The sequence below is a fragment of the Scyliorhinus torazame genome, chromosome 13, assembly GCF_047496885.1.
Source record: "Scyliorhinus torazame isolate Kashiwa2021f chromosome 13, sScyTor2.1, whole genome shotgun sequence".
NCBI lineage: Eukaryota > Metazoa > Chordata > Chondrichthyes > Carcharhiniformes > Scyliorhinidae > Scyliorhinus > Scyliorhinus torazame.
The window spans coordinates 205,670,209-205,695,721 of NC_092719.1; the positions used below are offsets into that span (position 1 = coordinate 205,670,209).

Sequence of the window (25,513 nt, forward strand, 5' to 3'; positions counted from 1 at the left end):
TATTCTACCCCCTCTACCCTCGGGATTAACGCCCTACTCAACACAAAGAAGTCTATTCGCGAATAGACTTTATGGACATGGGAGAAAAAGGAAAACTCCTTCATCCTTGGCCGCGTAAACCTCCAGGGGTCCACTCCCCCCATCTGGCCCATGAACTCCCACAAGGCCCTGGCCGCCGCCGGCCTCTTTCCCGTTCTGGACCTGGAACGATCCAAGCTCGGATCCAAGACCATATTAAAGTCCCCTCCCATAATCAGGTGACTTATCTCTAAGTCCGGGATCCCACCCAACACACTCCTCATAAAGTCTGCATCATCCCAGTTCGGGGCATGTGCATTCACTAACCCCACACGGGCCCCCTGCAGCTTGCCACTCACCATTATATACCTGCCCCCCTTATCCGCCCCGATGCTCCCCTCCTCAAATGCCACTCGTTTACTGACCAAGATAGCCACTCCTCTGGTCCTTGAGTCTAACCCCGAGTGAAACACTTGTCCCACCCATCCTTTCCGTAACCTCGTCTGGTCCGTGAGCTTTAAGTGCGTCTCTTGCAACATGGCCACGTCCGCCTTCAACCCCTTTAAATGCGAGAACACACGTGACCGCTTGACCGGCCCATTCAGGCCCCTCACGTTCCACGTGATCAGCCTGGTCCGGGGGGGGGGGGGGGGGGGGGGGGGTGTAACCCCCCCCCCCCCCCCATCTCCCTTTTTCGGCCAACCGCGTGCCCCCAGCAAAGCAGCACCCCTCACCCCTCACCCATCCTCTGCCCCCGCCATGCATCCACTTAGCTCTGGTTCCCCCCCATTGTGCTTCTGTGAGTCACCCATGCTGACCCCGGCCGCTCCCGCCTCTATATACCAACCCTTAACATTGTTGCCTCCTTCGGGCCGCCCTACCCCCCCCCCCCCCCCCCGCCCCGCCCCGCAGGGTAGAGGGGCAAGCTGAATCTGGGACCTCCCCGTGCGCCGGACAGCCCGTCCCGGGCGTTTCCCACCCCCTAACACTGAACACCTGGCAAACAAAACACCTGGAAAACAAGCAAAACAAACAACAAAACCCCCAACCAAACTAGGGCAGACATGCCCATAAACATATGCTTTACCCGCCGTCCTCCCCTCGGTCCCTCCCCACCCGCACATTTCACCCCCATACAACAGTCCCTTCATTCAGGTCCAGTTTCTCCTGCCTGATGAACGACCACGCCTCGTCTGGGGTATGAAAATAGTGGTGCCTGTCCTGGTATGTTACTCACAGTCTCGCCGGGTGCAGGAGCCCAAACCTCGCCCCTTTCCCGTGGAGGATCGCCTTTGCCCGGTTAAAATCTGCACGCCTCCTCGCCAGCTCAGCTCCCAGGTCCTGGTAAATTCGGATCTCGCCATTCTACTTACTGCTCCGCTCTTTCTTCGCCCACCACAGGACTCGCTCGCGGTCTGCCAAGCGCTGAAACCGTATCACCATCGCCCTCGGTGGCTCGTTTACCCTCGGCTTTCTGGCGAGAACCCTGTGCGCCCCATCCAGCTCCAAGGGCCGTGGGAAGGCGTCCATCAGCGTCCCCACATTGTGACCACGTACGTGCTCGCGTCCGCCCCCTCCGCTCCTTCAGGAAGGCCCAGGATCCGCAGATTGTGGCTCCGAGATCTGCACTCAAGGTCATCCAACCTCTCCTGCCATCTCTTATGGAGCGCCTCGTGCGCCTCCACTTTCACCGCCACCTTCCTCCTCACCTCCTTGATCGCCTTCTCCTGCGCCTTCTGGGTCACCACAATTCTCTCCATGGAGGCCAGCATCTCCATTTTCAGCTCCATGAAGCAGTTTTTAAGGAGCTCCTGTTCTCTGGCCCACTGGGCCCACACCTTCCGATCCTCTCCGGCAGCCATTTTGTCCTCCCGGACCTTCTCGACATTCTTCCCCGGGTTGTGCGTCTGCCGGCTCCGCTGCTGGTCCTCTCCATCCACCGGGGGCGGGAGGGGGGCTCTCTCTCTCCCACATCTGTTCCCGCGCCGGTCCCTCCTGTTAACTGCCGCCGCCGCTCCTTTTAGCGGCCCGAAACACCGATCCTGGCGGGAGCTGCCGTTCGCGTGACCTAGCAGGTCATGGCCGCTACCGGAAGTCAGCATGACAAATTTTTAATAGTTTTACAGAAGCCCATTTAAAATCGGTGGCTTAGTTTTCAGTCATGCTATGTTTTTCCATTATCGATTGCATGAAATACTCTGACCCCACAAGAAGTGATGTTACTAATTGTCTTTGGAGTTGGGTATAATTTTCTTTGAAAAATGAGGCTGTTTAACTTTTCAATTTCTCTCCTCTCCTGACGACTGTAGCTTTTACTAGGGTGTAGAATATCTCTCTGATATTCCAACCAAGCAGGGTTTTTCCTGTGTGTGAACTTGGGCTATATATGTTAGCCAAGTACTTGGTTATTGAGCCCATCACATCCAATCTCAATTTTGTCCTCACGCAATGAGTACATGCACATTTCCAGCAAGGTTTGATGAACTGGAATAGAAATGCTTCCCTGCTGCACCCCCAAATCATTTGGTCTGGGGTCAAAATCAATTTGAAAGACATAAATTCTTTTTATAGTTTTTTTGTAAAAGCTGGGCTGGAATATATGATGAAATATGTTCACTGCTGTCTCTAAATGAATTAAAATAGCTGGAAATTATAATGAGCTAAAAGAAAAGTGCTACATTTTGCACATCTGTCAGTATATAAAAGCCAACATGTGTAACGATGGTTGTACTTTTGGGTTCATGTCCAATTCTAATTATAGTCTGTGACGATTGATATAAAAATTACAACACCCTGTTCGGTTTTATTTTATTTTATGACTATACTGTATTGCTTGTCATGGGAATGCTATCGGAATGCTTTGTTGTAAATTTGCACGATTTACAAAACAAAAACATGGTAGCACAGTGGTTAGCACCGTTGTTTCATGGGGCCAGGGTCCCAGGATCGATTCCCGGCTTGGGTCACTGTCTGTGCGGAGTCTGCACGTTCTCCCCGTGTCTGCGTGGCTTCTGGATGCTCTGGTTTCCTCCCACAAGCCCCGAAAGATGTGCTGTTAGGTGAATTGGGCATTCTGAATTCTCCTCCAGTGTCCCTGAACAGGAGTCATGGTGTGGCGACTAGGGGCTTTTCACAGTAACTTCATTGCAGTGTTAATGTCAGCCTACTTGTGACAAAGATTATTATTATTATTACAAAAACAAATTATCTGGTCATTAACTGATTGCCGGAAATAGGAATTTGCTGTGTGCAAACCAGCTGCCACACTTCCTCCATTACAACATACACTTCCAAAAATACTTATTTGGCTCAAAAGCACTATGTAAATGCAAGCATTTTCTTTCTATGGTTGTTTGAAATAGAATTTCAAAACAACAAATTTAAATAGGGCTTTGAATGGATGAAAATACCCCAAGATGTTTCACTAGATGCCAGGAAGCAAATGGATGCCAAGCCAAAAGGAGATCTTGGGATGTGTGACCAAAAGCTTGTTAGAAGAACTTGAAACTTTATAGAGGAAAGTAAAGGAAGATGGGTAAGTTGAACAGGCCATATGATTCAGGACAGAATTCCAGAATGTGGGTCAAGGTGGCTGAAGACATCATTGCCAATAGTGGGTTGAAGGGAGAGAGACACTCGATATTAGTGAATTTAGTTAGCATCAGTTCCACAAATCTTGTTTTGCTGCTTTATTTCTCTCCCCTTGGTCTATTCCTCAACCAACACCTAAAACAGGATAACTGGTCATCAATTGTCATTTTGTGGGAACTTGCTGTGCGCAATTTGACTGCTGCCTTGATTATTGGGCCCGTCACATCCATCTCCATTTTGTAAACACGTTTGCAACAAGGCATAATAAAGTGGAATAGAAATGCTTCCCGCTACACCTCACTCCCAAACAATTAGACCAGTGATTACTCTGCAAAAGTATCTAATTGACTGTAAAGAGCTTTGCGACATCCTGAGATTGTGAAAGGTGCTATATAAATGCAAGCCATTCTCTTCACATTGCTCCTCCTACAAGAAAAAAGTGTCAACTCAATCATCCTGCTAACCATATGGGGTAGGGGACTCTACATGATAATTTAGACTAGGATTTTAAAGCTCTTTGTCCTTGAGTTTTTCGGAGGAATCAATTGCAATTTTAAGCTGCTGCAATCCTTTCTTTTAATGTGTTTTTGTGGAACTTGAACGTCCCATGGCACCAGATGAAATTTTAAAACATACAGAAGAGAATATAAAAGAACAAATATCAAACCTTTCTCGAGCTAAAGCCGCTTCAACAGATGTGAAGAGTGGAAATCTGTCTCTGCGCATCTGATCTGTATGTGGGCAAAATGAAATTTAGCAGAGAGATCCAGCGACAAATGAGTATAATGCAAATTTAAATCTTTAAACATCGTAAAGAGGAATTTTATTGAATTATTACATATCTTTAATTTTGTGTATAAACCTGTCTACCAGCACAGTTTCTCAGTTACCTTCATACTGTATAATGCTTTAAATGTATTCATGAAACACACCTTACTGTAGTGTGTTTGGTAGCACTACTGTATGTAACGTGTTACTCAATCCAGTTGCGGCAGAGGCTTTCTGCACCTTGATGAAGAAAGCTCAAAGTCGTCCAGAGTTATTGAAAGGTTTATTGAGTAACAGAATTTAACAACTGCGTGAGTTCTTACTTTAAGATCAATACCAGAAGAAAGGTTATAACGTTTATATACAGTAGCTACGTCTGACCACAGCTAGATCTATGCTCCTGCTCTCGTCACAGTCTAATCACCAAGCGAGGCAGAGAGCCCCTTGCGCCTGGCTTTTCTAGCCGCCAGTGCTGCCCCCTAGTGATCTTTCAATTTCCCATTAACCCCTTATATACATACCCATGTAAAGATCACTACACCCGCCCCCCCCTTTCTTTTTTTTTTTACATAGTTTCAGTGTTGTTACTAGAATGGAACAAACATAATTGGTATCATGTGCAAATACATTACAGAAATCAATGATTGCACCAGTCCAATGTTCACAGGTTCAGACGGTTTGGTGTGCGTCTGATTCGAATTGATCTCCTAAGTGGGAATGGAGACACAGGTTTTAATGTCTGTCTGTTCACCGGCTGATGGTGTCAAGTGTTGTCGAGTGAGCGGGTCCTGTAGATTTAACGTCGGAAAGACAGGTTCAGGAAGTGGAACCTTTAGCAGGTCTCGTCGATTGGGTCTGAACAGCACACCTTCGTCGGACTTTACAATGTATGATCGTGGCGCTGCTTGTCGTAGCACTGTTGCCGTGTTGGACCATCCTCCACCTGGGTGTCGCAGTCGAACCACGTCATTGACCGCTAATGGTTGCAGCGATTTTGCATGCCAGTCATAGTGCTGCTTTTGTTTGTGACGTTGGTGTCGTATCTTGTCCAGCACTTGTGAGTGATCCAGATTGCTGAAGTGTAACGCTGGTAGCGTTGTTCTCACATCTCGATTGAAGAGCATTTGAGCTGGTGATAGCCCTGAGCTCAACGGTGATGATCTGTATGATAATAGAGCCAAGTGTATGTCGGAATTCGAGTCAGTGGCCTTGCTTATGAGTTGTTTGATAATGTGTACACCTTTCTCTACTTTGCCGTTGGATTGCGGAAAGTGTGGACTTGATGTCACGTGTTTAAAGTTCTATTGCTTGGAGAATTCCGTCCACACCCAGCTCGCAAAGCAAGGACCATTATCGGACATGACTGTTTGTGGAATACCATGCCTTTAAGAATGTTTCCTTGCAGGCTTTGATAACTGATGCGGACGTGAGATCTGGGAGTTTCATTACTTCCGGAAAGTTGGAATAATAGTCAATGATAAGAACATAGTTCCGACACATGGAGTGAAACAATCTATGCCAACTTTGTTCCACAGTGACGTAGCCATCTCATGCTGCTGGAGTGGCTCCTTGCATTGTGCCGGTTGATGTTTTTGACACGTGTCACATGTGAGTATCATGTTTGTAATGTCCTCATTTATCCCAGGCCAGTACACGGATTGCCTTGCTCTTCTTTTGCATTTTTCGATTCCGAGACGTCCCTCGTGAATCCAGGGGAGCATGTCTGATCTGAGCGTTAGTGGAATGACGATTCTGTCATTTCTCAATATTAATCCGTCCACTACTGACAGTTCAGTTTTGATGTTTTGGAACTGCCGGCACCGTCCTTTTGGCCAGCCATGCTGAAGGTTGTGCATGACCTGGAGCAAGGTCGCATCTTCTCGTGTCACCAGACAAATTTGCTGCAGCTTCTTGTCAGATGCCGGGAGAGTCTGCACAACTGTGCTTGAGCCTCTACATCGTCAATGGACGCAGGAGGTGAGCTGTCAGTGTCAATGGCTCGGGACAGTGTGTCAGCTATGGTGAAGTCCTGCCCAGGAGTGTAGACCAGTGTGAAGTCATACCTCCTCAGCTTCATCATCATGCGTTGTAGGCGCGGCGTCATATCATTGAGATTTTTTTCAATTATGTTGACCAGCGGCCTATGATCAGTCTCAACTAGGAACGTGGGAAGGCCATACACATAGTGGTGAAATTTTGTTATACCTGTGATAAGCCCCAGGCACTCCTTTTTCTATCTGTGCATACCAGCACTCTGTGGCGGTCATCGCTCTAGACGCGTATGCAACTGGGACCCAGTCCGATTGGTCATCCTGTTGGAGGAGTACCGCACCAATTCCATGTTGACTGGCGTCGGTGGAGATCTTTGTGGGTTTTGTTGGGTCGAAGAATGTCAGAGTTGGAGCTGCCATCAATTGGTGCTTTAGATCCACCCACTCTTCTTGGTGGCGTGGAGTCCAGTCAAACTCTGTGTCCTTCCTCATCACGTTTCGTAATGCTGAAGTCCTTGTTGATAAGTTCGGTATAAACTTGCCTAGGAAGTTGATGAATCCAAGAAACCTGAGCACAGCTTTCTTGTCTCTTGGCTGCTGCATGTTCTGGATTGCCGCGATCTTTTCATTATCCGGCCCCAACCCTTGCTCTGATATAGTGTCACCCAGGAAGGTCAGAGATGAGCGTGTGAAGGTGCACTTGGATTGGTTGAGTTTCAACCTAAATTGGTGAATTCTTTTGAAGACTTGTCTTGATCGAGCAATGTAGAATCATAGAATCAACAGTGCAGAAGGAGGCCATTCAGCCCATCGAGTCTGCACCAGCCCTTCGAAAGAGCACCCTACCCAAGCCCACACCTCCACCCTATCCCCGTAACCCCACCCAACCTTTTTGAACACCAAGGACAATTTTTAGCATGGCCAATCCACCTAATGTAGTCTTCTTCTGCCGTTGACCATATGATGATGTCATCGACATATACTCTGAAACCTTCAATGCCCTCCGTCATCTGCTCCATGACTCTGTGAAAGATTTTGGATGCGGAGATGATCCCGAAAGGCATTCGATTATAGCAGTATCGTCCAAACGGCGTGTTGAATGTACACAACAGTCTGCTGGAATCGTCGAGTTGCATCTGCCAGAAGCCTTGGGAAGCATAAAGTTTGGTGAATATGCGAGTGTTTGCCATTTCACATGTTATCTCCTCTCACTTGGGGATGGGGTAGTGTTCCCTGCGAATGTTTCTGTTCAGATCTTTGGGATCTAAACCGATTCTGAGGTCACCTGATGGCTTCTTGTCACACACCAGCGAGCTGACCCAGTCAGTCGGCTGTGTGACCTTTGATTTTATGCTTTTGAGATTGTAGGCGTAGGAGCTCTGATTTTAGCCTGCCCCACAAGGGAGCTGGTACCCTCCTAGGTGGATGAATGACAGGTTTTGCATCTTCCTTGAGCAGGATTTTGTATTTTTAAGGTAACGTACCCATGCCACGAAAGACAGCTGGATGTCATAGTGATGAGTCATTCGTGTGAATGAATATTCTCTGGACCAGCCGCAAATCCTTGCAGGCTTGAGCACCGAACAGCGATGTCTTTTTGTCGTCCATGGTCTCGAAGCGTAGTCCTTTGTGACCCTCTTATTGACTACTTGTAGGTGGCATGAACCTCTTGAGGTGATCTGGTTGCCATTGTAGCCTTTTAACTTGCATGCAGCAGGTATCATCTCGTGTGTCCCTGGGATGGATGCGAGATCTTTGCTTGTCATCAAGTTTGCGGAAGCTCCCATGTCGAGCTTGAACGTAATTGGGAAGTTGTTCACTTGCACCGTGGTGTTCCATTCACTTTTGGAGTCAATGGCATTAACGTATTGAGGATTTGTGGTCGGCGCTTGAAGTTCCTCTGCCAAATTTATTATTCCGACGAAGTATGTGTTCTCCCAGGAGTGGAAATCTTCGTGGTCGGAAACATTTTCTTCAGGTGTTTGATATTCCATTGTATCCACTGTGCGAACCTTGAAGTTTGCATGTTTCTGTGTTGGAGAGTGATATTTTGCTGTTGACTTAACACTGGGAGGCGAAATGATTCAGTTTGGAGCACTTTAAACATCTTTTCCCTTGTGCAGGACATTTCCCTTTTAAGTGGGCGTTGCCACAGCGGTAGCACGTCATGCGTAGGAAGCGTTTGCGCATGTGCGAATCGCTCCCCTGGCTGAGTGCAGTATTTTGCGTAGTGCACATGCGCCGAATGGGATCTCGCCGGGTCACGTCTCTCTTGATTGTGCGCATGCACGTACATACTTGAATTGGATCCGGCGACCGGAAGAAGATGCCTGTGAGGAGAGGACATCATTTTAACTTCTTCCACCTCGTGGAGGAATTTTCCCCGTTTTTTTTCTGAAGAAACTCCAGATACTGCTTTTTCTTTTGTTCTTGCGCTGTGCACTTTGCTATGGTGGTTTTTAGAGTTGGATCATTTGTTGCATTAGTGATTCCCTTAGTGTTCATCGGAGAGTCCATAGATGAATTGATCTCTGATGATGGAATCTATTAAATCAGTATAGTTACAGCCTTGTGCTATTAATCTGAGATCTGTGCCAAAATTAGAGATTGTCTCGCTGTTTTTTGGAACCTGTTGCGTAGGTTAAATCTTTCCAGGATTTCATTGGGACTGTATTTTACAGTGTTCTTCAAATTTTGTGAGTATCACTTGAAATTTAGTTTTGTCTTCATTTTCAACGTAAGTGAAAGAGTTATAAATGTCTATAGCTTGCTGGCCTGCCCTTGCGAGTAGCAGCGCAATCGTTCTCTCGTCGGAAGCTGTGTTTAAGTCAGTAGTTGCCATGTATATCTGGAACTGTTGTTTAAACATTTTCCAGTTACTATTGAAGTTACCGGTAGTTTTCAGCTGCCGTGGAGCTTGCACGTGTTCCATCGCATCGGTTCGTTGTCTAGGACCCAAATGCTGCAAAGTCTTCCACAGTTGAGCAGTCGGTACTTTAATTTCTGTTCTTTTTCTTCCTTTTCTCTAATCTAATCTAGCTAGTATTGTTCGTTTAAAGCCAGCCTGGTACCATCTTTTGTTACCTTACTGTAGTGTGTTTGGTAGCACTACTGTATGTAACATGCGTTACTCAATCCAGTTGCGGCACAGGCTTTCTGCACCTTGATGAAGAAGGCTCAAAGTCGTCCAGAGGTATTGAAAGGTTTATTGAGGAACAGAATTGAACAACTGCGTGAGTTCTAACTTTAAGATCAATACCAGTAGAAAGGTTACAATGTTTATATACAGTAGCTAAGTCTGATCACACTAGTAGCCCTGAGCTCGATCTATGCTCCTGCTCTCGTCACAGTCTAATCACCGAGAGGCAGAAAGCCCCTTGCGTCTGGCTTTTCTAGCCGTCACTGCTGCCCCCTAGTGATCTTTCAATTTCCCATTAACCCATTATGTACATACCCATGTAAAGATCACTACACCCTTAAAGCAAGGAATGGAATGAGAAATGCAGAGGCTTGTAGGTATGTTGCTCCATTTGTAATCTTTCAGTAGGATTAGTGATTATTTTTATTACACATTAGAAATTACTTTTTAGGCAAAATATTAATAGCTTGACTTTAAGTTTGCACATTGGATTCACTGAATGCAGCATATTCAACTTCGCCAAAAATATGGATAAATCCAATGTAAGAACTTTTATGCCACATAACTGAAATTGGAATAACTTGCGGCATGGTAGTTCATAGAATCATAGAATTTACAGTGCAGAAGGAAGCCATTCGGCCCATCAAGTCTGCATCGGCTCTTGGAAAGAGCATTCTACCCGCACCCTATCCCCGTAACCCAGTAACCCCACCCAATCTTCTTGGACACTAAGGGCAATTTAACATGGCCAATCCACCTAACCCGCACATCTTTGGACTGTGGGAGGAAACCCGAGCACCCAGAGGGAACCCATGCAGACACGAGGAGAACGTGCAGACTCCGCACAGACCGTGACCCAAGCCGGGAAACAAACCTGGGACCCTGGAGCTGCAAAGCAACTATGCTAACCACTGTGCTACCGTGCTGCCCGATGCCTCTGATGCCTCACAACGCCAGGGAGCCAGGTTCAATTCTGGCCTTGGGTGACTGTGGAGTTTGCGCGTTCTTCCCGTGTCTGCAGGGATTTCCTCTGGGTGCTCCGGTTTCCTCCCACAATCCAAAGATGCGCAGGATAGGTGAATTAGTCATGCTAAAATTGCTCCTTAGTGTTCAAAGATGGTGCATGTTAGGTGGGGTTATGAGGATAGGGTGGGGGATTGGGCCTAGGTAGGTTGCTCTTTCAGAGGGCTAGTGCAGACTCCATGGGTCGAATGGCCTCCTTCTGAACTGTAGGGATTCTATGGAACAATTTTGTTTTCAGGCAATGCTTTGAGTATTTGTTGCAAATATTGAAAAACATGCATTTCTTTTGGATGCTGAATTAAAGTAGCAATTCATATATTTTTTTTACATGGCAGATTTCCTATTTTTTGGGAGAAGAACTCACGCATGAGTGGGGAGATTAAAGTAGGCTGGAGTCTGTTTGATTCCCTTGGGCTTGATCTGGGATAGGAACTGGAACTTGGATATTGGAATCTGAGAATTGGGTTTGCTTGTAAGCTTTCATTTTTTCTAGAAACTGGGGTCAGACAACAAGAAGTTGGAACATCCTGTGAATTAATGCAGCTTGACTGGTATTTATCTTTTGAAGCCAAAGAATGTTCCGTTTGAATTATGGCAAGGATTTCAGTTTGTTTACTGTAAAGATTCTTAAAATATTTATCAGAGTCTAACCTCTGAAATGTGATACACTTCAATAATTTGTTGAGTTAATTTGTGCTAAAATAGACTAGTAATAATTGCTGTTACAAAGTAAGCGTTTCTATTTTTAATCTGTGGTTGGAAAATATATTTATTTAGAAGGTAACTTTACAATACAATAAATACACACATTTAAACTTTCAGTTTGTTTTCTCTCCGAATGCACACTGAGGTCAAGTAATGGCAATCTTCTTTCAGAGCTGTGCCAGAGTTCCTGTTGAGCCGATTAATTTGTGTGCAAGTTACATCCCATTATCTTTTTACATAGAATTTACAGTGCATCCACAGATGCTGTCAGACCTGCTGAGATTGTGCAGCATTTTCTGTTTATGCGGATGTTTTTCTCAACCTCCACTGACCAGAAACCTGCTGCCAGTTCTGCTGACATTCCAGTGCACTACTAAGGGAGTGCTGCACTGTTGGAGGTGCCACCCTTAAACTGAGTCTATATCTGCCTTCTCAGATGAACATAAAAGATTTGTGGAATTATTTTGATGAAAGACAGGGGAATGCTCCCCACCTTTGCCACCACCGTAGTGTCCTGGCCAGAAATAATAGATCCTTCGACCAACATCACTTAAAATGAATTATCTGGATATTATCAGATTCCTGTTTGTTGGTTTCTACTTTGTGCAAATTGGCTCCTATGCTTCCTATATTATGGTTTGAAATGTTGTGAGGTCATTAAATGCAAGCCGTTCTTTCTAAAAATGCGACAGTGAAGTTAGTTGCTAGGTATAGAAGTTAGCTATGATGAGTTGATCCATGAGTTTCCTCACTTGTATGTCCTGCCATTTGCCAGATCCAATGTTGCTTTCCAGCTCATACTTGAAATGACTAAATGTTCATTCAACATTTAAATTTGTTGCTGAAATTTGGTTCTCAGCAGTTCCAGATGGTGTGGCTTTTGAGCATAAGAGATTTAGCATTCTGGGGCACCCGTTAATTTGCATTAACAGGACTTGTGCTTGCTCCTCAGCCTCGAGGGAACTATAGCCAGAAGTAACATAGGAATTTGTAAAATTAGAATTTGTTAAAACAAAATGGTGCTAGCAGTTCTGTTGTGGTCAGTGACTTTCTATTCTAGTTTAGCCATAAAGTAGAATTTTCGCTTGGCAAAGTCAACATCAGAACTAGGCAAGTTATGTCTTAATATATCATGTTAGGTCAATATTAGTGTAGTTTTGTTGTTTAAGCAAAGGTTTTTTTTTGTTGAAAATTCCGTATAGAAGAAATGTTCTTCATGTGATAGTTGACATAGGAATATCTCAATGTGTTGCACCTAAATCAGCAGCTAATGTGAATTAATAACTCCATATCAACCCTGCATATTTGGATGGCCAATTCTACTCTCTGGTTTGGTGTTGTAATTATTTTTAGCCAGGTGCTGATTTTCAGCTTTTTCCTACTTTAGCTGCACTTTTGCAGCCAGCTGCGAAAACATCCATCTCTCACGACCTGCTAAACCCCAAACTAAAGCTACTGAACTTGTTTAGGAAATGATGCAGGAGGCCTTTCTTGACTGGGATAATCAGACAGTGTGAATGCATGGCCCCTGATTGTTAATACAGGATTGGCGATGCCTTTGTGTCATTGCCGACTCTCATTTCTCATATTTAAAAAAAACCCACAAGTTGTCAACTTCCACAAACTAGCTAGAGCCAACATGTCCCAGTCAAAATGGCAGCAGAAGGAAACAACTTATTTGTATATCACCTTTCATGACTTCACAACATCTTCACAGCTAACAAAGTACTTTTAAACTACCGTCACTGCAAGGAAACACGACAGGCAATTTATAGACAATTAGATTCTACAACCAGATAATCTGCATTGTTGAAGCTGCACTCGACATGGCAATTGGAGAGTATTCTAGCACAGTCCTGATTTGCCTTGTAGATGGTGGACAGACTTCAGGGAGTCATGAGGTGAGTTACGCTTCACAGAATTCCCAGCCTCTGACCTGTTTTAGCCGCAGTATTTATGTGGCTAGTCCAGTTCAGTTGGGGGGGGGGGGTTCAGAGATAGTAGATGCGGTTGAATGTCATAGTAATGCCATTGAATGTCATGGGGAGATGGTTGAATTTTTATTGCCCACCACTTGCGTGGCGTGACTGTTACTTGCCATTTATCAGCCCAAGCCTAAATGTTGCCCAGGTCTTGCTGTTAATGGGCACAGACTGATTGTATCACTCAACCTTCTGCGTCCCCCTGAGAGAATAAATAGGGCCTTGGTTTAACATATTGTGCAGTGCTCCCTCACTATTGCAGTCTAGAGTCTCCGGAGTAGGACGCAAACCTAAAAGCTGTATTGGAGATGATGTGAACCAGCAAGCCTGGATGTTCTGGGTATCCTGCTGTCACTTATTGCTGATGCACTCTACCAGTTACGGCATATGGTAAATACTGGGATGAAATTTGTACAGTACCCTGTCTTGAACACGGATTATTGTCTAAACATTACTGTGCATGCTTAAATCAAGTTAGAGGAATAGTTTATGATCTTCAAGCAGAATATATATTGGCAATAAAGGTTAATACCTATAAAGACCCTGGTGAAAGTGGCCTATGCCAGCAATGGGAAACCTGCTCAGTGAATCAGTTATCAGTTGTACCCAATCTACATCCCACTGAAGTTTAAACTCTGGAGACTTTGTTTCATAGTTGTTTTTACTTGCTTTGAAATGGAAAATGGTGGCAAGATTTTCCAGGTCAATGGAAAATAAAAAAGTTGCGTGGTGGAAAACATTGGCTGTCATTTCGCACTACTGCCCCCCCTTCCCCCCCCATCATCTTTCCATCAATTCAAATTTTTAATTCATTTTCTGACGTGTAGATTATTTTACCTCTGCATCCTGCACGTTCTATTGTATATGAACTGTAGTCAGTATTGAATGAAGTTTCATAGAACATACAGCACGGAACTGGACGATTTAGCCCAAAGAATTTTGCACAAAAAAATAGTCCAGAGACCCAGGGAAGACCTGGGGACCCGAGTTCAAGTCCACCATGGCAGATGGTGAAATCTGATTCAATAAAATAAACTGCAATTAAAAATCTTAACGATGAATATGTTATCGTAAAACCCATCTGGTTCACTAATGTCCTTTTATGGAAGGAAATCTGTCATCTTTACCTGGTCTGGCCTACATGTGACAGACCAACAGCAATATGGTTGACTCTCCAATGCCCTCCAAAATGAAGAATAGTTAGGGATGGGCAATAAATGCTGGCCCAACCAACAACACCAACATTCTATAAATGAATTTTTAAAAAAGTGTTTTATGTTCCTCATGCGTCTCATTCCATTCGCCCCATCTCAATCTTTTGTCATATCTTTCTATCCCCTTGTACTTTTGTAGTTTTCTTTTTAAAACACGCAACCTATTTATCTTGACCACCTCCTATAGCGGAAACTTCGACATTCTCATTTCTGTGTTTACCAGTATCCCTAGATCCCTGTGCTCTTTTAGTTTCTCATTTGCTAAGATGTAAGTGAGGTTTCCATTTTTTGCTGTCCAGTTGAATTACCTCTCATATCTTGTTAACTCATTTGCCATTTAACTGTACAGTCTGCGCGTTTGCCTTTTTAAAAAAAATATATAGTTTTAATCTTACCAACATACAAAATATTGAACCAGATTCATACAATGTACAAACCCCCTTCCACGCCATTTCCATTTAATAAAAAATTGTTACATTTTCAGAATACCACCATTTCAATCATTTATGCACAATAGTTAACAGTATTCCAACTTTTCATACCCCCCCAAACCCAAAAGAAATGACAACAATCCCCAATCTCTTTCTCTCTTTCCCCCCCCCCCCCAAAGTATCTGATGGTAATGAACTCTTTGAAAATAAATAAATGGCTATTGCTGACATCTGTTGTGGAACCTATCAACTGAACCCCTCATTAGATAATTTTTTTCTAACTGTAAAAATTCCATCAGGTCTCTGAGCCAAGCCTGCTGCAGTGGGTGGGAATGGGGACCACCAGCGAAACGAGATTCGCCTACAGGCTATCAAGGAAGCAAAGGCCATCTGCCTTCGCCCCTGTCTGTAACTCTGTCAAGTTGAGATCCCAAAAAAGCCACCAAAGGGCATGTCTTCAAGCCAACACCAAGAATTCCCAACATGATGCTGAACAAAGGTTCATGAGCCCAGGGCAGGATCACAACAAGTGTGTTGATGGGTAGGGCCCCCAGAGCACCGCTAGCACCTATCCTCTATGTCTGCAAAAAACCTACTTATTCAGCCCTAGTCAAATGCGCCCTATGCACCACCTTGAATTGTATATATCAGGCTGAGCCGAGTGCACAAAGAGGTAGAATTTACTCTATACAGGGTCTTGCTCCACTCCCCATCCTCACGTTACTGGCCCAACTCCTCCTCCCACTTTTCATTTTGTCCAACAGGACCTGATCCGTCGATATCAGCTGATCTCCAGCATCCCTCCCTCCTCTACACTTGCTGCTGAAAGAAACAATCTCCTTGTGCGCCAAGTTTCTTACTTGGTAATATCAAAACTGGCTAGCTCCTGAGAACTTGCACTTCCCCAGCCACTCCTCAAAGTTCAGGAACATACCATCAACAAACCAATCACCAAACCTCTCCAACCATCCTCTTTCCTAGCCCAAAGGATGAATCCAAAACTTCAGCCACAAAAACAATGGTTTCCACAGTTTGGGGCCAACATCGACATAGCCCCAGTTTGAAGTGCCATCTAAATTGTCCCCATATTTTCGAGGCACTGCCCATGTGGCACTGCAAAGTCGGCAGAAGCACTGCCATGGTACCAGTGCATCAGTGCCAGGGTGGAAATGCCACGATTCAGGGTCTGAAGGGGCCCACGCCCATGAAAGGAGAGTGGTGGGGGTGCAGGACGGGTATGAAGATGCCTCTGGAAGGTTGGGGGTGTGAAGGGTGGGGGTCCTAGAAGGGGGGGGGGGGGGCGAAAGAAAGAAGCGTGAGAAGGCCAAAGAAGGGGACACACTCAGTGACCCCATAGTGGGGTGTCATCACTTGGGAGTGGGGGGGGGGGGCGAAGAGGCGGTGCTGTGGGGTGATGCCCATATATGTGGGGTGACATTGACCATGGGTGAGTTGCGGGGGGAGGGGGAGAGAGACCTGCAAGCTCACTTGGAGATAGGGGCACCCTTTCAAAATGGTGGCTCAATCTCTGAGGAACTTGTCTGGCCCGTGAGTGTGGCTCTCCAGTGATGAAAATAATCCTAAGTGTGGGCTAAACCGGTGAAAACATCCCCTGGGCCCAAAAGAGTGACTGTGTAGTTAGATAGTAGTGGGGAACTCGCCGACACAGCCAGCGGGAAACTCACAGCAAAACCCGCCACAAATGACACTTTTCTATTATATCACATCCATTATCTCCTCTGGAGAGAGGGTCCGTCATATACAGTAACAGGTCGTCCACATGTAAGGACACTCTATGCTTCCTTCCTCCTTCTTTCCCCCCCCCCCCCCCCCCCCCCCCATTTATTCCCTGTGGATGACCTCAATGAGATAGCCAGAGGATTAATAGCCAGGGCAAACCAAGAGGAGACAATGGACATCCCTGTCTCGTGCCTCTTTCCAGTCGGAGGTATTTTGAGTTTAAATCATTTGTTTGGACTCCTGCAGTAGAGGCTCTATGCAAAAAGCCAGATCCAGAATATAAACCTAGGTCTAAAGCCAAACCTACCCAAGACCTCAAATAAATAATTCCATTCCATCCTATCGAATGCCTTCTCTGCATCCAGAGAAATAATCACCTCCATTTCAGGGGATGGAGAGGGGAACAGTACCACCTTGAGCAAACTCTGGACATTGGCTGATCATTGTCTCCCTTGATAAATCCTGTCTGCTCCTCCAAAATGATCCCTGGGAGGTGGGACTCCATGCGCCTTCCCAATACCTTCGCTAGCAACTTTGCATCTGTATTCAACAAAGAGATCGAACGGTACGGCCCACATTCCACTGGGTCTTTATCCTTCTTCAATATCAAGGAGATAGTCGCCTGTACCAAAGAGGCTGGCAACGTCCCTCAAGTTAGAGAGTCCTCCAGCAGCACTGTGGTCAGCAATCTGGCAAACTTATTGTAAAAGTCAGTTGGGAACCTGTCCAGTCCTGGCGCCTTCCCCAACTGCATCAAACCCTCCTTAATCTCCAGAGGAGCTACCAATTCCTCCCTGTCCTCTTGCTTGCTATCGGGAAGGCCAAACCGTCTACAAACCCGATAAAACCATAAGACATAGGAGCGGAAGTAAGGCCATTCGGCCCATCGAGTCCACTCCGCCATTCAATCATGGCTGATTTCAACTCCATTTACCCGCTCTCTCTCCATAGCCCTTAATTCCTCGAGAAATCAAGAATTTATCAACTTCTGTCTTAAAGACACTCAACGTCCCGGCCTCCACCGCCCTCTGTGGCAATGAATTCCACAGACCCACCACTCTCTGGCTGAAGAAATTTCTCCTCATCTCTGTTCTAAAATGACTCCCTTTTATTCTAAGGCTGTGCCCCCGGTCCTAGTCTCCCCTGCTAATGGAAACAACTTCCCTACATCCACCCTATCTATGCCATTCATTATCTTGTAAGTTTCTATTAGATCTCCCCTCAACCTCCTAAACTCCAATGAATATAATCCCAGGATCCTCAGACGTTCATCGTATGTTAGGTCTACCATTCCTGGGATCATCCGTGTGAATCTCCGCTGGACCCGCTGCAGTGCCAGTATGTCCTTCCTGAGGTGTGGGGCCCAAAATTGCTCACAGTATTCTAAATGGGGCCTAACTAATGCTTTATAAAGCTTCAGAAGTACATCCCTGCTTTTATATTCCAAGCCTCTTGAGATGAATGACAACATTGCATTTGCTTTCTTAATTACGGACTCAACCTGCAAGTTTATCTTTAGAGAATCCTGGACTAGGACTCCCAAGTCCCTTTGCACTTCAGCATTATGAATTTTGTCACCGTTTAGAAAATAGTCCATGCCTCTATTCTTTTTTCCAAAGTGCAAGACCTCGCACTTGCCCACGTTGAATTTCATCAGCCATTTCTTGGACCACTCTCCTAAACTGTCTAAATCTTTCTGCAGCCTCCCCACCTCCTCCATACTACCTGCCCCTCCACCTATCTTTGTATCATCGGCAAACTTAGCCAGAATGCCCCCAGTCCCGTCATCTAGATCGTTAATATATAAAGAGAACAGCTGTGGCCCCAACACTGAACCCTGCGGGACACCACTCGTCACCGGTTGCCATTCCGAAAAAGAACCTTTTATCCCAACTCTCTGCCTTCTGCCTGACAGCCAATCGTTAATCCATGTTAGTACCTTGCCTCGAATACCATGGGCCCTTATTTTACTCAGCAGTCTCCCGTGAGGCACCTTATCAAAGGCCTTTTGGAAGTCAAGATAGATAACATCCATTGGCTCTCCTTGGTCTAACCTATTTGTTATCTCTTCAAAGAACTCTAACAGGTTTGTCAGGCACGACCTCCCCTTACTAAATCCATGCTGACTTGTCCTAATCTGACCCTGCACTTCCAAGAATTTAGAAATCTCATCCTTAACAATGGATTCTAGAATCTTGCCAACAACCGAGGTTAGGCTAATTGGCCTATAATTTTCCATCTTTTTCCTTGTTCCCTTCTTGAACAGGGGGGTTACAACAGCGATTTTCCAATCCTCTGGGACTTTCCCGGACTCCAGTGACTTTTGAAAGATCATAACTAACGCCTCCACTATTTCTTCAGCTATCTCCTTTAGAACTCTAGGATGTAGTCCATCTGGGCCCGGAGATTTATCAATTTTTAGACCTCTTAGTTTCTCTAGCACTTTCTCCTTTGTGATGGCTACCATATTCAACTCTGCCCCCGACTCTCCGGAATTGGTGGGATATTACTCATGTCTTCTACTGTGAAGACTGACTCAAAGTACTTATTTAGTTCCTCAGCTATTTCCTTGTCTCCCATCACAAAATTACCAGCGTCATTTTGGAGCGGCCCAATGTCAACTTTTGCCTCCCGTTTGTTTTTAATGTATTTAAAGAAACTTTTACTATCATTCCTAATGTTACTGGCTAGCTTACCTTCATATTTGATCCTCTCTTTCCTTATTTCTCTCTTTGTTATCCTCTGTTTGTTTTTGTAGCCTTCCCAATCTTCTGACTTCACACTACTCTTTGCCACATTATAGGCTTTCTCTTTTGCTTTGATGCATTCCCTAACTTCCTTTGTCAGCCATGGCTGCCTAATCCCCCCTCTGATAACCTTTCTTTTCTTTGGGATGAACCTCTGCACTGTGTCCTCAATTACTCCCAGAAACTCCTGCCATTGCTGTTCTACTGTCTTTCCCACTAGGCTCTGCTCCCAGTCGATTTTCGTCAGTTCCTCCCTCATGCCCCTGTAGTTACCTTTATTTAACTGTAACACCTTTACATCTGATTCTACCTTCTTTCTTTCAAATAGGAGATTGAATTCTACCATATTATGATCACTGCCTCCTAAGTGCTCCCTTACTTTAAGATCTTTAATCAAGTCTGGCTCATTACATAACACTAAGTCCAGAATGGCCTGTTCCCTCGTGGGCTCCATCACAAGCTGTTCCAAAAAGCCCTCCTGTAAACATTCAATGAATTCCCTTTCCTTGGGTCCACTGGCAGCATTATTTACCCAGTCCACCTGCATATTGAAGTCCCCCATGATCACTGTGACCTTGCCTTTCTGACATGCACTTTCTATTTCGTGGTGCATTTTGTGCCCCCGGTCCTGACCACTGTTAGGAGGCCTGTACATAACTCCCATTATGGTTTTTTTGCCTTTGTGGTTCCTCAACTCTACCCACACAGACTCCACATCATCTGACCCTATGTCATTTAGTGCTATTGATCTAATTTCATTCCTAATTAACAAGGCAACCCCGCCCCCTCTGCCCACCTCCCTGTCTTTTCGATAGGTTGTGAATCCCTGGATGTTTAAATGCCAGTCCTGAACCCCCTGCAACTATGTCTCTGTGATGCCTACCACATCATACCTGCCAGTCACAATCTGGGCAACAAGCTCATCTACCTTGTTCCGTACACTGTGCGCATTTAAATATAGCACCTTTAATTCTCTATTGACCGTCCCTTTTTGTTTTCTTAGTGTGGTGGACCTTGGTTTACTGAGCCTTTCCATACACTGTCATATTTTGTGGGATGGGGACTATCGTAACCTCTCCTGAGTTTTGTCTTTTTGTGTTTTTTTGTATTCCTAAGCAGCTACACTTCCCACTGATTACTTCACCTCTTGGTTCCCTGACTTTCCCTTTCCCCCCCACCCCAATCTTTAGTTTAAAGTCTTATTGACCACCTTATTTATTCTTTTCGCCAGAACACTGGCCCCAGCTCGGTTCAGGTGGAGACCATCCCAACGGTATAGGTCCCCCCTGTCCCAAAACTGATGCCAGTGTCCCATGAAAAGGAACCCCTCTTTCCCACACCACTCTTTCAGCCACGTGTTAACTTCCCTTATTCTTGCCTCCCTATGCCAATTTGCACGTGGCTCGGGCAGTAATCAGGAGATTATGACCCTTGAGGACCTGTTTTTTAATTTGAATCCTAGCTCTTTATAATCTCTAAACAGGTCCTCTTTCCTAGACTTGCCTATGTTGTTGGTACCGACATGGACGACAACAACTGGATCCTCCCCCTCCCTCTCCAGTATCCTTTCAAGCCGGTCAGAGATGTCCCGCACCCTAGCACCGGGCAGGCAACATACCATGCGGGACTCTTTATCCTGCTCACAAAGGATACTATCTATCCCCCTGATAATAGAATCCCCTACAACTACAACTTGCCTATTTACTCCCTCCCCTTGAATGGCCTGCTGAACCATGGTGCCTTGGTCAGCTGACTCATCCTTCCTGCAGCCCTGTTCGCCATCCACACAGGGAGCAAGTGCCTCATACCTGTTGGACAGAGTCAAGGGCTGAGGCTCCTGAGTTCCTGACTGCTGGTTCCCTTTACCTGCCTGACTTGCAGTCACACCCTGCTGTCCCTGGCCACTGGCAGGATTTAAACTACTTATTCTGACAGGTGTGACTGCCTCCTGAAACACAGTGTCCAGGTAAGTCTCCCCCTCCCATCAACTCTGAGCCGGAGCTCTTCGAGCAGCCAACACTTACTGCAGATGTGGTCGCTGCCGCTCGCAATGGGATCTGCCAGCTCCCACATCAAGCAGCTCAAGCACATCACCTGACCAGCCATCACTAATTAATTAATTAGTTTAATTTAAGTTTGAGTTTAGCTGTGTTTTTTTTTAAATTTGGGGCAGATTTGCTATCAACCACTCAGATCACAGCTTCCCTCTGATGTCACTTTTGGGGAAAAACTGGAAAACAGGAAGTTTCCGTTAGGTTTTTATACTCACAGAGACTGCTCCTCCTCCTCCGAACGGCTCCCAAAATTAGGCCCGAAGAAAGAGAGAGAACAAAACAGTAGGGAAAAAGCACCTTCTCCCACTCTTCACCGAATTACCTCACTGCACCAAATTACCAAATTCTCACTCGGTCTGTATCTCTCTCACTCAGGCTGTGTCTCCTTGACCTGCGCAATGCTTACTAATGTGCGCTTTCTGTCTGTCTTTTATACAGACTTTAGGATGACTCACACTAAAACTTTCCTGGTTACCTCACTGCACCAAATTACCAAATTCTCACTCGGTCTGTATCTCTCTCTCAGGCTGTGTGTCCTTGACCTGCGCAAACCCTGACACTGAGAACTCATCCTCCGGGGGTTCCGACTCGTACAAGTTCCGATAGAACGCTTCAAATGCCCCATTAACCATGGTCGGATTGGAGACCAGTCTATTTGACTTGGCTATTCCATTGCTACAGGTAAGGTATCAAACTTAGCAGAACAGGGTGTGTGGTTTAGCTTTCCCCTAGTAAGAATACACGTAATACAATACAAATTATTCTGATCTAAATTTCTGGGATCCAAAGTGGATTTCCTCACTGAATGCCACTTATCACAGTGTGTTCCACCTTGTTTGTGTCTCTTTATAACTTTCTACTTATTCATGAAGGTCCTGTCTTCTCAGCCTTGCCCCTCTCCTGAGGTGTGGTGATCCTCCGGTTAAATCACCACCAGTCAGCTCTCTCCCTCAACGAGGAAAGCAGCCTATGGTCATCTGGGACTATGTCAACTTTATTTTCACTCATCTGTAAGAAACTTGCTATGCTTCGATGAGAGCAATGCTGCTCACTGTGTGGTGACTTTCAAAATGGTTGTTACGTTATTTAGAGCCTAATCCAATTCCACTAGAGAAGCCTGGAGCATTTTCATTATTCCTTCCATCTGTAATTTTGATACTTCGTGAAGAAAAATCTGCTTTCTTTCCGAGTATGCACTTTATTTCTACAAATCTCTACCATCATGGCCTTTTAAATTGACTTGTCAGCCAGCGTTTGTTCTGACATACCTTCATGGAATGTAGCAACTGTTTTAAGATTGCTGGTGTCCACAGCAAACAATGTTCTTGGGCAGGTCAAACAATTACTGTACTACTGCCTTCCCTTCGTCATAGTCTATGTATGACACACGAGAAGCCATGAAGGCCATTGCATACCTAAGTGGTTGGATCAAAATGTAAATTAATTTCTTCACAATAAATGCACTGAGATTTTAGCTTGTTTTCATAACCTGTAGATTTGCATGTTGATATGTTATCTGGTAGCACCTGTAATTCATCCACCTTTGTTCAGTAAGTGAAGAGATGTCTGTGTGTATGTTTCTGAAGTCTGATGAGATTTCCTTTATCAAGAAGTCTGCCAACGTAGCCTAAAGATTGGAAACCAGCATCCTATTTGCACTGCATGTGGTCAGTTTATTCCACCAATAGATCTTAACAGCCTACATTTTCTTTATCCTCATTGCTTGACTTTCCACTTGGTATAGAGATTAGGGGTTGGTTAGTTCAGTTGACTAGATGGCTAGAGTGTGGTGTAGTGCTAAGCCAATGGGGGTTTCAATTTCCTTATTGGCTGAGGACGATTTTGGGGCCTGCCTCCTCACTTTGCCCTACAGTGATATGGGCGGCGCGTAGCACAGTGGTTAGCACTGTTGCTTCACAGCTCCAGGGTCCTAGGTTCGATTCCCGGCTTGGTCACTGTCTGTGTGGAGTCTGCACGTTCCCCCTGTGTCTGCGTAAGATTCGTTCGGGTGCTCCGGTTTCCTACCACAGGCCAAAGATGTGCAGGTTAGGTGGATTGGCCATGATAAATTACCCTTGGTGTCCACAATGGTTGGGTGGAGTTACGGGGTTAGGGTGGAGGTATGGGCTTGAGTAGGGTGATCTTTCCAAGGGCCCGTGCAGACTTGATGGGCCGAATAGCCTCATTCTGCATTTAAATTCTATGGTCATGGCATGAGCCAGCCACGATTAGCAACACTAAAGAAGAAATTGGCGTAGGAGTGAACCATATGGCCCATCGAGCCTGCTGCCACATCCAATATGATCATGGCTGATTGACTCCACTTTCCTGCCTGCTCCCCATATCCCTCGATTCCCTGGGAGACCAAAAATCTTGAGAAAAGAGAGAGTGACGAGTTGCAATCAGGGACCTAAGTGACAATTCTTTCGACCCTTCATTGGGGAGTCGAGTGCCAGAGGTTGAGTTGTTTTTATTTTAATAGGACAGGTGGGATCAGTGCAACTCCAGATTGATCTGCATCCATTCTGACCTGTATAGGCCTAGTGAGAGCTAAAAACTGGAAATGAATAATAATCCTTGCATTTATGCAGCTAGTTAGACATGTTATTAGAACACCTCAAAAGCATTTCACACATTAGGCTGATTTTGCAGTGTTCAAACTGTCATTTAGAGAGAATTATAAAATTATGAATTACATTCAGTCCTATGCACAGACACCTCTCTAGTGGGTGGTGCCACAAGCAGCAGAAGTGCCTGGAGGAGGCTACTTTCTTTTAATATTTATGACTGTATTGGTTCCGCATGCCATTTCCTTCTGGTTCTGACATGCAATCCACCCATTCGAACAGGTATTCAGGGTTGCTTGGCAGTGACAAGTATCCTGGAGGTCGGTGAAAGAATATAAATAGTAAGTATATTTCAGCCATTTAAAGGTTTTTTTCAGTTTCTTGTCTTTTAATGTTAGAACTTGTTTTTGAGCCAACAAAAATATTTTTTCGCAGCACCCTTGCTGGCTTGAATAGATTTCTTAATGGAACTACCAACCAGTTTCCCCACTCTGATTGCCTGCAGTAAGGAGGGCCCTCTGCAAGGATGGTCAGGCAGCAAGCACACAGGGTCCTCTTGCTGCATATGGGGGGGGGAAATATTGTGTTTGAGCAGACCAATAAAAACAGTAGATCCCAATGATAATGCTAAAATAATAGGCAGCATTCCGCAGGTTTTCAAACGTTTTGCAGTGCAAACCACTGTTAGTTTATACAGAGAAATGGAAATGCATTAAAAAAAAAAAAAAAAATCAAGTTCTGAAATCAATTTTGAGCATTTCACCTTCAAAATGATGTTGATTTGTTGAGGGGGTTTGAGCACCGAAGTACTGCAAACTGATTAAATGTGTTTGAACACTTTTGGTAGGAATGGTTTGCAGCGATTAGATGGAGATGATTTTTGGCAGGTTTCCAGTAAACTTATTTGTATGGAAATCTGTGGTGCAGAAAGGACTTTGTTTGCTATACTATCTCTCTTGTCTTCTGAATGCTCAGCCAGAAATCCCTGTTATCCTTGGGATAGATGATTTGTGCTCAGTTATGAAGGTGGTAAAATGAAAAATATCAGTTTTGGAAGGTATTGTCTATGTATTTCTGGAGTTACCCAAAATCAAATCACAGAATCTTGCAAAATAGGAGGGAAGTGTTCCAAGTTTACGACAAAAATAATTACCTGTATATTAAATAACCTCTGTCCCATTTTTAATAGAATTTCAACAATACGTTTTATACATAATATGTCTGCATTTTGTTTGCAGTTCCTGCTTCTATTTCTAAGTAACGACAGCTGAAAATGTTGCCTTGTGTGTGCATTCATTTAACTTTTGTTTACTACATTTTTTTTCTAACCTTGTGCCACACTTGGCTTGCATTACAAATACCGTTGAGTGAGCAAAGGATATATTTGCATGATACTTGGATATCTGAATTCATTGTGGCAAAGGTTTTGAATCAGAAATTTGTTCGTAAGATACAAAATATTTGTGTATCAATTAACTTTTATTAAGTGCTGAGAAAGCATTTTTAAAATCGGGGGTTGGCTTAAAATCTGGGTTTGGTGGCA

The 25,513-nt window shown here is 44.9% G+C and overlaps 1 protein-coding gene across 4 annotated transcripts in view; it reads left to right on the forward strand.

The window, feature by feature from the left end:
* LOC140388562 (transforming protein RhoA-like) overlaps positions 1–25,513 on the forward strand; it is a 79,625-nt gene that overhangs the window by 34,433 nt on the left and 19,679 nt on the right. The window contains exon 2 of one of the 4 annotated variants that reach the window (XM_072472963.1): positions 21,930–22,084. The exons of 2 other annotated variants lie outside the window; for them this stretch is intronic. Coding sequence is in view for 1 of the 2 variants with exons in the window: in XM_072472960.1 (XP_072329061.1) it covers position 24,311 (1 nt within the window). In the remaining variant the exon portion in view is untranslated. Of the gene's footprint in view, positions 1–21,929; positions 22,085–24,246; positions 24,312–25,513 lie in introns of those variants that run through there. One more of the 4 variants, XM_072472960.1, reaches the window with a different exon arrangement.